General features: G+C 33.6%; 1 protein-coding gene across 1 annotated transcript in view; it reads left to right on the top strand.

The window, feature by feature from the left end:
* LOC137928708 (proton-coupled amino acid transporter-like protein pathetic) overlaps positions 1-13,137 on the top strand; it is an 87,778-nt gene that overhangs the window by 68,928 nt on the left and 5,713 nt on the right. The window contains exons 4-7 of the mRNA XM_068771653.1: positions 3,790-3,940; positions 8,687-8,808; positions 11,014-11,098; positions 12,843-13,087. Coding sequence (XP_068627754.1) covers positions 3,790-3,940; positions 8,687-8,808; positions 11,014-11,098; positions 12,843-13,087 — 603 coding nt within the window. The remainder of the gene's footprint in view (positions 1-3,789; positions 3,941-8,686; positions 8,809-11,013; positions 11,099-12,842; positions 13,088-13,137) is intronic.

Raw genomic sequence — 13,137 nt, 5'->3', positions numbered from 1 at the left:
GAATCGTTGGAGCCTAAAGATTTCGAGAGTCGACTACAAGCTGATAGACGCGGACTAGCTAAGGTCTCTTCTCCCCCTATGCCTTGCAAAGGCAGTCCTTTGACTAAGTAGAAGAGGAAAGATATTTGAAATTTTAAAATCGGCATTTAACTGCACTTACAATCATTATAATCCCGTTGTCCTTTTATTTGCTCAGTCCGTTCTCCTCTGAAATACTTCACCTTGGAATCAGAAGTACGACGAACGAACACAATTTAAATAAAGAATGTAAAATTATCCATGTCACGTATTTTTAAAATTATTGCCCTTGCACCCTGTGGTGTATTTTCTACGAGTATAAATTTTGTTTTTATTGTATTACCTCAGTAAACTTTACTAAAGGTAAAACAAAACAACAAAAACATTCAAAATTCATAGTGCCAATGGCTCTCTAAAATTAATTACGTAGTGTTCTATTGTATTATTTTATTTATAGATTACAAACAAAATTAACAATATTACATACGAGTACAAAAAAATAAAAAAGGTCTAATTTATATTTTTATACCTGGCAACCACAACGTGCGTTGGGTTAAGAAAAGAGAAAACGAAATTTAATAAAGAATGTTTTGATTTATTTACTACGTATATACTTTTTTCAACACGATTGTTTGACATTACGTATCGATTACAATATGTAAAGAAAATCGATTGTGTCGTAGAAAAATGTGTTTTGTAATCTTTTTTCTTAGCCATTACACCTGTCTTATTATTAAAAAATATCTCTCTCCCACAAGAAAACCCATCTACATTATTTCTACGACTTTAATTAGCCTTATAACATCTCATATTTTTTTCTCTTTCTTCAGTATTAAAGATAATCCTCATAGTATTTAATTAAGGAAGAGTAATTAGCAAGATATTCCGATACTCGCTCGGTTTTATTTACTTTTTTATATGTACTTACATTAATATAATATCTTGAATATTATAATTTTATTGTGAAACTATTTTAGTGCTCTTTTTATTATGTTCACCCTAAACTGCAGTCTTTCATCGCCATGCAAAGGTTGTCTGATAGAGATCGCTTCGAGCGATAAGACCACCTCTTGTATATGTATATAAATATATGTATATTCAATAAAGTGTAAATAAATAAATAAAAACTATGAAGTCATGTTTAATAGCGAACGGCACGCCTAAAATATCACAGTAATAGTAAAAAGAATGCTTTTATATATTTTTGTAGAAGCAATATTATTTACTATATATTATATACGAGTGTTCAGCAGTGATAGCCCAACGGTAAGGATTGAGACTTGCAATCGTAGGGCGTAGGTTCGGTTCTCGGAGTACGGTCGTTTATATAATTTAATTAATTATACGGAATTTTTACTGCTTACAAATAACTTTCCAGTTCTCCTCTGCGTACGATAATACCAAACTACGAATGACTATCCACCTGCCAAGCGTGGCTATTAAAGTATATTCCCGCATACGTCGCAGTAGTCATCTATGAGCTGAAAATAAATAACATTAATGTTTTCATCAACAGGGAATCACTGCTATAGAGGATCAATACAATTTCTAAAAAGTTTTTAGTGTATATCTTAGCGTGATTCGGGTGTTCACAGTGAAAAGTGTTTAATAAATAAACAAGTAAAAATTTCGAAAATAATGTATAGGTACAGCACTCTGTGTTTGGCACTAATCTGTGTAACATAACTCCTGAAGATGCCCCGTGGAGGGGTGAAACACGTGTTGAGTGATTTAACGGTGGTAGTGTAATTCGCATTGTTTGCCGCATGCGCATTTATTAGCGGGCTGGCGAGCACTTGATGACTACGACTGCATGTGCGGCAGTGGCTAAATATGTATGTACAACAAAACCTTCCTGGCCGTCAATCCCGGCTTGGCTACTGTTTGGGACGATTCACCGGCATTCGACCACGACCGTTTTCGCTTGATATTGTCGTATGTGATCCATTTTTCGTCGCCAGTCACCACCCGCTTCAAGAATGGGTCGAGTTCGTTCCGTTTCAGCAGCATATCGCAGGCGTTGATTCGGTCCAGAAGGTTTTTTTGCGTCAAATCATGCGGCACCCAAACATCAAGCTTTTTTTGTGTCGTTTGTCTGCAGATGGTTTAAAATGGTTTGGTGACTTACTCCCATCTCCTGGGCGATGTCACGTGATGCCACATGCCGGTCTAACTCGATGTAGTCCATGATTTGATCGGTATTTGTCGTCACAGGTCTTCCGCCGGCTGGCTTATCCGTGGTGTCGTTTTCGCCGGCTCTGAATCGTCGAAATCATTCCTCCGCGGTTCGAAGTGATAGAGTACCATCCCCCAAAACACCATTAATCTCACGGAACGTTTCTCTAGCGGATTTGCCTTTAACGAAGGAAAACTTTAAAATAGCGCGAATTTCGGCGTTAGTGAACTCCATGTTTACACGTCTATAACTGTTGAACGCAATATTCAAACTAATCATGCATAGCGTCGTTTTGTAGGTTATGTCAAGACCTTTCAAATTATGTATAGTATTGCCAGATACGAGCTCTGTAGCGCTTTGTACATAGCCGCGAAATTCAGAAGACAAAAAGGCGGAAGGGAGATATTTGACAACCTTTTATATATCCTTTTCCAAAGGTTTAAACCAGTGTTTCCCAAAGTGGTCTATATCGACCTCTAGGGGTCTATGACAACCGGCAAAGGGGACTAAGTCAGCGAAAAAATATTTGGGGGTCCACGAAATGAAAATGGGGGTCCACGATAGTGGATCTCAACACATACACTGATAGTACCTATTTACTTCCATTATACTATCTTATAATATCAAAACATTTACATTATTTATAAAAGTACCTATGAAGTAAAAAAAAATATTATATATGTTTATAAAATCGCGTAAGTTGTAGGATGTTGGTAATCGCTTTGTGGTCGCAATACATTCTGAACTTGTAAAAACCCGAGAGTCGCAGTCTCAGAGCTTCGCTACCTTGCACTGACTTGTTCAATTCGTCACTCTATAAATACGAATGTGGGACAAACAAATACATTTACAGAAAATCAATATCAGATAAGTAGGGGGTCTACCCAACACGGAACAACATGGCATGGGGTCTACGACACAAAAAGAGTTCCTCAAACTCTGGTTTAAACTAAGACATCTGTTCATTTTGTGGGTGAAAGTCATAAACTGGTGTCGCAGTTCTGTAGTATCCGCTCCAGAACTACACCTCATCATACAGCACAATAATATAACACATAATAATAACACATACCAATCCGCCGGGCTGTGTTGATAAGTTTACTTCTTTTACTTATCTTATTCCTAATTAGATTTCATAGATAAATATAATATACACGAGACATGGCCCTATCAGTTACTTTTTGATCGACTAGTTTGCCTATCATGTCCAAAGTGAGAGACTATCTTTCAGTTCTATAGCTCTTTACTAGATAACAAAAGAAAGATTGTTTTAAATTTATAACGCTTACATTTTTACAATTTATGTTATAATTATAATTCGAATTCGAATACCGATTTGAATTCGAATGTTGTCTTGATGTGTCCGCTGCCATTGTGTTAGGATTATAATTGTAAATTGTAAATATAGTCTTTGTAAACATGGAAATATATACCTTCTTTGATCGCTACTGGCCATCACCTGCACGGATGGGAAGTCACCTCCTTTCGGTGATCGCGTTTATAATTTAATATTTTTCACTTTATGTACCTATTCACTCTTTTGGTTTGTGGTATTTGATTGTCATATTAAAACAAATGTATTTGTAATTTTGCAGAAGCATCGGTTCATTGGTTCACCTACTGAAGTCTTCGCTGGGATCGGGTATATTGGCAATGCCTGCGGCCTTCAAGAACGCAGGACTTGTAGTCGGGGCTGTGGGAACTTTCGTAGTCGGATTCATTTGTACTCATTGCGTTTATATATTGGTAAGTGTTGTTGTTTCTTTATATATTATCCACTTGAATCGTCTAGCTGCCGAAATAAAGGTTTACATGAAAAATTTATTTACTTTGCTAGCTTAATATGAAAATATTTCAACTTTTTTCATGGTTAGTTGGCAACAGTGAGTATATATACACACATATATATACATATATGTGTGTATATATATATATATATATATATATATATATGCTCAGGTGTACACTATAATAGATGGCTATAATTTAGAAAATAAAAACGATAACTATTTAATGGAATCAGGCGTTATTTTGCGGAAGTCCATCCTAAGTAAGAAAAGGACCAATATTTAGCCACTTCCGCACATGCAGTGGTAGTCGTGCAACAAAGTGCACCGCCCGCCAGCCCGCTGACAAATGCGCATGCGGCAAACAATGCAAATTACACAACTACCACCGTTAAATCACTCAACACGTGTTTTACCCCTCCACGGGGAATCTAGGAGTTATGTTACACCGATTAGTGCCAAACACAGAGTCGAAAAACGATAACGATTGTTTATTGTATATCTGATTATAAATATAATTAATATCAAACGGTACTCGTACAAATAACCTTTATCTCCTGCGATTTTTTACTTCAAATTTTGTAATCAATATTTTTTTTTATTAACTCATAAGCTTTCGTGTGTCGCAGGCCTATAATAAATTTATTTAAGTACATTATTGTCGTTTCTTTTTATATATGTTCTTCTGTCTTCTCTATATTGTGGAACTAAACTGTTACGTTCTTTTTACATTTATGGCTATTCGATAGCCACACATTTATTCTATACATATATGCATATAGTATACTTATTTTAGTTATCGCATATTGTAGTTTTTTTGTTATATATAGATTTAGTGAATTTTATAAGTGGGTTTACCTTAAATAACTTTTTTCTTATTAAATTGTAAGTAATTGTTGTCTATTTTTTTTTTTTTACCAAATCATCTCTTGCGAAAGAATCTAATAAAATGTGTATTGCAAATGCAAATTTTCACACACTGTTATAACAATATGCAATTTTAGACCTCGAATAGTTTGTTGTTACCTATTAGGCTTTCAAATTCATCTTATTGTTCACAACAAAGAATAGGTCGTGACTCGGTAGATTACACTTTCACACATTGAAGTCTTCAGTGCAAGCCGCAGTCACTTCAATGATTTAATATTCCAATTCCAACTTCAGACTACACCTCCGCATTCTCAGAACAGGCAACACTTTAATTCGATTTCAAGAGACGCTGAAACACTTCGTAAATTGTTTACATTACTTTTCTTTTTTCCTATAACACCTCACTTACGAAAGTATTTTATCTTAGCTTTAACTTAATTAACAAACAATAACTTGTTTGTGTTATTTATTTATTTAATATTCTTTATTGTACACGATGAGATACATTTAATAAGTTTTACAATAATATACAGAAAAGTACAATGGGCGATCTTATCACACAAGGCAATCTCTTACAGACAACCATAGAAAAGAAAAGATAAAAGTACTTATAAAGGGTAGTTCACGTGTACAAAAAAATACATATTCACAAACAAATGAACATAAATATACATAGACATACATACTTAAACATACATACATAATAATAATATTATAAACCTTTAGATATAAGCAGAGCAGTGATAGCTTAGCGGTAGGTGACTGAGACTTGAGATCGTAGGTCACGGATTCGACGCATGGGATACAGTCTTTTAAAATTCACACTTTGTGCATTAATTACATAGGATTGCTATCGACAACAAGTTTCTAGAGGATGAGAAGCAGCGTCTTCTGTATATAATACCACACTGCTATCAGCAACCCGCCTGCCAGGCGTGGTGGTAAATCCGTCCATAAAAATCTTTGTGATAGGCCTAAACCTTAGGCGTCTATTGACTTAAGCTTACAATTAGACAAACATATCATCATGTACTCTCATTTTAAATTAAGCTAATCTAAAGTTATGTCATATATTGCAGTCCGCATGCCTTTTTAAGTAAATAAATTCAATTAAAAAAGTCACCACGATTTTATAAACAGAATACGGTATAGTGGATGTACCTACAAACATTGATTCAAAAGAGAATTTATTTGAGTAATGTATTCGTAAGGGAAAATCTAACTTTATTATAATTTAAGATTAAACCTTTCGTTCGATTTACATATTGTTTACGGCGTGTTGGATTTTGTAACATTTGGTCGGCTAAAGGTTTTAAGATATAACATAAATTGCGATATACATAAGGTTAGCGATATACATAAATATATAAAATCTTGTTGTACTTATACCATCATCATTGTTTTGGACATCCAACGCTGGCTATAGACCTCATTCATTTCCTTTAGGATTGGCTTGAATCAACCGTTTTGTGACAACTTCAACCAGGACGACTGTCCTTGTTAGCAGACGTCTAGCTACGATTGTCAGTTCGTGGTTCTCCAGAATTTTAATGAGCATATAGCTCGTCTTTCCGCTGCAACTTCAACTTTTCACTTCAACAACAACCTTGAGCTACGTCGATTATATTAGTTCTTCTATGGATCATCTCATTTCTTTTTCAATCTCATGGATTTGATCCAAAACACTTTTTACTAGGTTTAGTTAAATTAGTTACTCTTTATTATATATGTGAACTTTATTATAATAAACAACCTTGTTATGTTTATGAAATCATGTAATAAATTTAAAAAAGTTTATTTAATATAAACTTTTAAAAAGTTTCCATTATTAATAATTATATTGAAGTGTAAGGGGTTTTACGTGATAATACATCTTCGGCATGAATTATTTTCTATTGGATAATGAATATTTATGAAAACGATAAAAAAAATTTGACAGAATTTTCCGTGGACTTTTCTCAGATCAGGTCAAATTTGGAACCCCTAGCCTACTAACTTTTTAGCAATATAGCAGTAGCATTGTAGAAATAGCATTATAGCAGTAGCATTATAGCAATAACATTATAGCAGGAGCGTTATAGCAATAGCATTATAGCAGTAGCATTATAGCAATAGCATTGTAGCAGTAGCTATAAAACAGTAGCAATATAGTAATAGCATTATAACAGTAGCTTATAGCAGCAGCATGACGTACGTCAATATGATTCTTGCATTCTTCTTTATGACGTACAAAAGGGACCACTATAAATAGACCGGAGTGAAATATTGATGATTAAACAAAATTATTTATTTAGTCGAAATGTTCACAAAAGCTGACGAATTCAGAATATTCTTTCCTTAACATTTTCCCGTATATTAGTCATTGGGTTTTATTACGGGTATAACAATGACAGTGTTAACCTTTATAACAACCTTTTTGGTGTCAAGGTAAGATCAACCATTTATGGTTGTCTTAAATATTACTGTCATATACATACATATGTGTGTATTTGAGGTAAATGCATTAATCATAGCGAGTAACACATATAATCGTTGAGATGTATTCATTAATATATATATATATATATATATAAAATTTATCGATATGCATCGTGATAAACATTACTTGTCTTAGAAGCCATCAATGACATTTTTCTTTTGTTTAATGAACAGTAAAATTTAGTCTTAGTTCTTATTATAAAATTAGATTTCTGTACGCGTGGTTAGCATTGATTTTTCTGGGCGTCATTATATTATAATATTCTAATAATTTATATAAAATAAACATAGCATATCACATTGAGGCCTAGACCCACTTTGGGTCACTGAGCTAGCGGAGTAGTAGTAGTAGTAGTAGTGTATGACACTCCTTATTACAACAGGTATTAGGCAGTATAAGTCTCGTTGAAATCGGTCCAGCCATTTTAGAGATTAACTGGAACAAACAAACAGACAGACAGAGAATAATTTATAAAAATGTTTTAATATGTACCTCATATATATTCATAATCGTATTATATATATAAGTGGTTATTTTGATGACAAACAGACACTCCTATATAATTAATTTGTGTATATGGCTTTATTTATTTCTTTTGAATACAGCTAGAAATTAATTGATTTAAGAAAAAATCTTTATCAATGACCATACTCCATATTATTTAATAAATTCTTTTATATTATTTTACAGCCAATTAAAAAGTGTAATTTCGATATATGTACCATATACATGCATGTATTAAAGTGCAACAATTTTAATAATACAGACAGTCAAATTTTATTTATTTGTATAGGTATATAGATTCATATAGTGTACATAATTTCAGTAGTAAAACGTTCAAAGCTGGACATAGGCCATGTAATAGATTTCCAAGAGAACTAGTTAAAAGTAACATACATCTAACGATTAACCTTTAAAAAGTCGTTCAGCTTGTCTTACCCTGCGTTCACCAGTCTTTGATCTTCCGACGATCTTCATAAGGCTGTTTAACCACATTATAGATGAACGTCGCATACAACGTTTACATAATAATAATAAGTCAATAGTAATATAAACAAAAAGGTATTTAATTAAGAAATGACCAATATTTAACCACTTCCGCACATGCAGTGGTAGTCGTGCAACAAAGTGCACCGCCCGCCAGCCCGCTGATAAATGCGTATGCGGCAAACAATGTAAATTACAAAACTGCGACACTCTGCAACACAGAGTGGCTCTGTGTTTGGCACTAATCGGTGTAACATAATTCCTGAAGATGCCCCGTGGAGGGGTGAAACACGTGTTGAGTGGTTTGACGGAAACGGTAACGCCTGATTCCATTAAATAGGTATTTAATTTACAAATAAATCTTTTCAGGTTAAAACATCCCAAGAAGTATGTGTCGATGCCAAAAAGCCGTCGATGGGCTTTGCTGAAACATGCGGAGCGGCCTTTGAATTTGGACCGAAACCTTTAAGACCATGGGCTAATTTTGCTAAGTATGTTAATTTAACTTAAACTTAAATTATTTTGTATTATACAATAATTTAATAAATACACCGATTACCACTTGACATATTTATATGTTTCATTTTAACTGTGTAGTTTATGTGTTATATAAGTAATATGTATGTAAATTTTTCTGCCTGACCTAGCCTGACCTATTTTTCTTTACTAACCAAATCCATCAACAGGTTATCTGGGAGAAATCGTGTTTTGTGATAAAGGTGCCAATAATACTTCATTTATTTTTACCTATTACACGTAGTTTCTTTTCATGTTTTATGAACAATAAAGATTTAACAAATGATTAGTTATTATAATAATTAAATTCCTACTATATTTAGTAGTAATAACTACGAATACATTACATTTTGATGTATAAAATGTTTGCAATACTAGAATTCCAATTGCTACCCGATCTGAAAAAAGTTCACAATAATTTAGTTTATTTTTTCATGACGCCGACTAAAAGGCAGTGACTTTCTCCAAAGATATTTTTGGGGGATATACCATAAACACTGGCACTCGACTGGCACTGGCTGCTCGACTGGCAGATTGTCGATCGCAGTGTGGTATTATGGTAGGCAGGGGATGCCTCTGCCCATCCTCTGGAAACTTGTTTTGTGAACAGTGGCAATTCTAAGTAATTAACGCACAAAGTGTAAATTATTTACAATTGTATCTCAGAAATCGAACTCGCGACCTGTGACCGCATTTCTCAGTCGTCTACTGCTAGGGTAGGCGTCTTGATTATGATATATCCCTCATAGATATTTTTGGAACAAGGCCTATTCCTTATAGTTGACGAGTATGGGCTGAAAAAAAAGTTGAATGTGTTCTAGCCGATCTAAATTGCTCACTATCATCCCAATATAATCTTTAAGTTAGGTTTACGCTAGCTTTCAGAATTTATACGGCATGTTTTTTCCATATAATCAATAGAGAACTAACAGTAACTATACTTGTACGTTAACAATATTTTTTTTTACTAAAAAGGATATATAAAAAGTACTTATATATATTTATATTTCATTGAAGCTAATGTATTAATTGCACCGAAACCTCATTAAATAGTTAGTTTAATTATAGATTGCACATGTTCATTTGATAAACTCAATTGACGTACAATCAAGGTAATTGGCCATACCTTTGATGGTTCTACAATAAACACACATGTAATGCCAAATTGTAAATAAACAAATTTGTAGGAATAGTCGTAGTACTGTAGCTTCTTGTTCTTCGGTTGTATCTTGTTCGTCGATTGCTTCTTGATCTTCAGTTGCTTCTTCCTGTATTGACCGCACCTCCGCTAGCCCTTATAATGAGCGCGGAGACTCTCAACAGCGCGATGCAGATTTTCGTTGCGTCTACTGTGGCGCCATCTGTCATGTATCTGTTTCACTGCCGCCGCCGCCATGCGATTGACGGTCACGTGGGTAAGAGCTTGGTGTTTGAGTGGCGCGCGATATGCACGTCACAAATTTAAAAAGTTTATTAAATATTAACTAATATTTTTTTATTATAGTTTAAACATTTTTTTATAATGATTGTTGTGTGTATCTGTGAAATGTTTGCTGTTAGTCCTAAGGCTTTTACAGCTTCATCGGAAATGAGTTCACGGAAAGGAAGGTTCCGTGAACTATACTAAACAAAAGGTTTCCGGACCTGTATTAGACATTTAAATGGAGGATGGAGGCAGTAGAGGCAAGGCTTTTATGGTCGAGTTAGTGTTATTGTTCGTGTACTGAGTGTGGAGATCTATAGTAATTGTATAATTTGAAAATTGATTACGGTCGCTTATGGTGGACCTTGTATGGAGAGAGCTATATACGGAATTTCGATTCAATAGAATCAAAAATAAGTAAATCTGCAGAAAAAAGACTTTTGATGTATTTCGAATTATTACTCGTTTCAAATGACAGTGAATAGGGCACATAGGTCTGAAATCGATGGCCGTTGGGATCAAAGAGTTCTCGAAGGACGACAAGTGAAGGTGGGTTGTCCACTAGATAGACGACATAGTTAAGGTCGCAAGCCTGCGCAAGCCTGCGCAAGACAGATTATCGAAAAAGGAGAAGAAGAATAATTAGACAAAAAAACAAGACTGTGTTAAATCTTCTATTTGTAGTTGAAAAAATTAAAAATTTATTTCTCATGTTTTAGATATTTGTAGTTAAAAAAAATTGTTGTTCTTCTTTCAGAATCTTTGTGGACTATGCACTCACGTGTACTTACTTAGCCGCTCTATGCGTGTACGTTGTGTTCATAGCTGAGAACTTTAAAGAGGTATTTATTAACATTATATACTATATATATATATAATAATTTGTAAGGTGAAGCCTATCTAAAAGATATGAGATTGGCAATCGCAGTATGGCATAATGGTAAACAGGAACGCTACTGCCCCTCCTGTAAAAACTAGTATGTGAGCAGTGGTAATCCTATATAATTAATACACAAATTGTGAATTATATAACATCGTATTCCAGAAATCGAACCCGCGACCTAGTATCGAAAGTAAGTCCTCTACCGCTCGGCTACCTATGCTCATATAATATTACAAGTGCTATATGTAAATCTATATTTACACGTGTATATTTTCCACCTGTCTTTTTGGAAATCATTGAGAGAATCTAGCAGGCAACAACATACGGTTGAATTAATGATGATGTTAATATTTAAAGCAATCTTTTTAATTAATGAAATAATTTTTAGCATACACATATATATATATATATATATATATGTATGTATATACTTTGCCACGCACATAATTAAGTTAAACTAAATTATTTTTTGTTTACTTTCACGCGGACGAAGTCGTGGGAATAGCTAGTTTTTAAATAAAACGCTTTGACTCTACAAATTATTTAATTAATTTCTTTGGAACAATGTTCGCTGCATTTAGTTCGCAATCCTAATGAAACCTTTTATATTGCTTTTCTATGAAACGGATTCATTTGGATTTGATAAAATTGAATCGCATTACAGTTTTCTATTTACAAATTTAATACATTTTGGTTTGATACTAAACTTTTATAAGCTATATTTGCGTGCTTAGCATTAAAGGCGGAAGAAATCTCTTTTTAGTAACTAAACGGGATACCCATGGGAGTTCCCTTGGTCCGATATTTTATATGCTGACATATTTGCTACAAATTCACCTCTCCAAAACTTTTACACCTATATTCTATAAATCTTTATAAAATGTTTACTCTGAAATGTTACTTTTTTTTCTTTTGGAATTCGTCAAGACTGTAATTACTGGCAGTTAAGTAAGTCAACAGGGTTAAATAGTAAACAATAATTAATTTCAATATGTACTAATTGGTATAATGAAATCACTTTTTCTTACTATGTTATAATTATGTCATTTATTACTTATAAAACCTTCAATTTTTGATAAATAAATTCGTATCTAATTTGTTGTCAATACACCTGTATCCTGACAACAAATTAGATACGAATTTAAAGCTTTTATATCTATATCTAATCACCCTTTATATCCCTGGAAATGGCATGGAGACATTTCTTCTTTATTTAGTAAAACAATTTTAGATCTATGGAAACTTAAGATAAAAAGTCTAATCATGTTACTCCATCAAACCCCGAATAGTGAATTATATTTTATGTAATCTATCCGTTGTATAATTTAGAATATTGTAATAGTTATAAAAAAAATTGCATTAGTTTTTTTTTTTGGGCGCTTCAGATTGGGTGACCCGTTTGGAACTCTCGTATCTCTGAGTTGAAGGGTACCATTATGGGAAAGATCTATCTGATTTTAGTTCCTATAACATTTAATTCTTCTGCGATTATTTTCATTACGTACCCAAATTTTCACTGTTAAGCACCATATGTCTATAATAATATTAACTAGTAAATTATTGAATTAAAAGTTTTGCGGAGTACTTAAAAATTTAACAGTTGATGTACATTGTCTTGGATGCGGTCTCATCTATTCGTCAACTGTTTCTAAGCCTAACATTCGTCATTATATTCCAGTTTAATTTTCTTATTGTCTTTTCAGGTATTAGACGAATACATTCCGGAATACAAATTATCAGTGGAAACCTACTGTGCCCTTACGCTTGTCCCTCTTGTACTTATATGCCAGATACGAAACTTGAAATGGCTGGTGCCATTCTCAGCTATAGCCAACGTGATGTTGGTGATCTGTTTCGCAATCACAATGTACTATATTTTCGGAGAACTTCCCAACCCTGCTGAACGGGAGATGGTTGCGAGTTTTACCCACTGGCCACTATTTATGAGGTAACCTTTAATATTAAAAACACACAATAATTTCTATTTTCCTTGTGACA

The sequence above is a fragment of the Battus philenor genome, unplaced genomic scaffold, assembly GCF_028537555.1.
Source record: "Battus philenor isolate CCGP_79_NKW_IND1 unplaced genomic scaffold, ilBatPhil1.0.hap1 SCAF_4, whole genome shotgun sequence".
Lineage (NCBI taxonomy): Eukaryota > Metazoa > Arthropoda > Insecta > Lepidoptera > Papilionidae > Battus > Battus philenor.
This window is presented reverse-complemented; position numbering and strand designations above follow the sequence as displayed.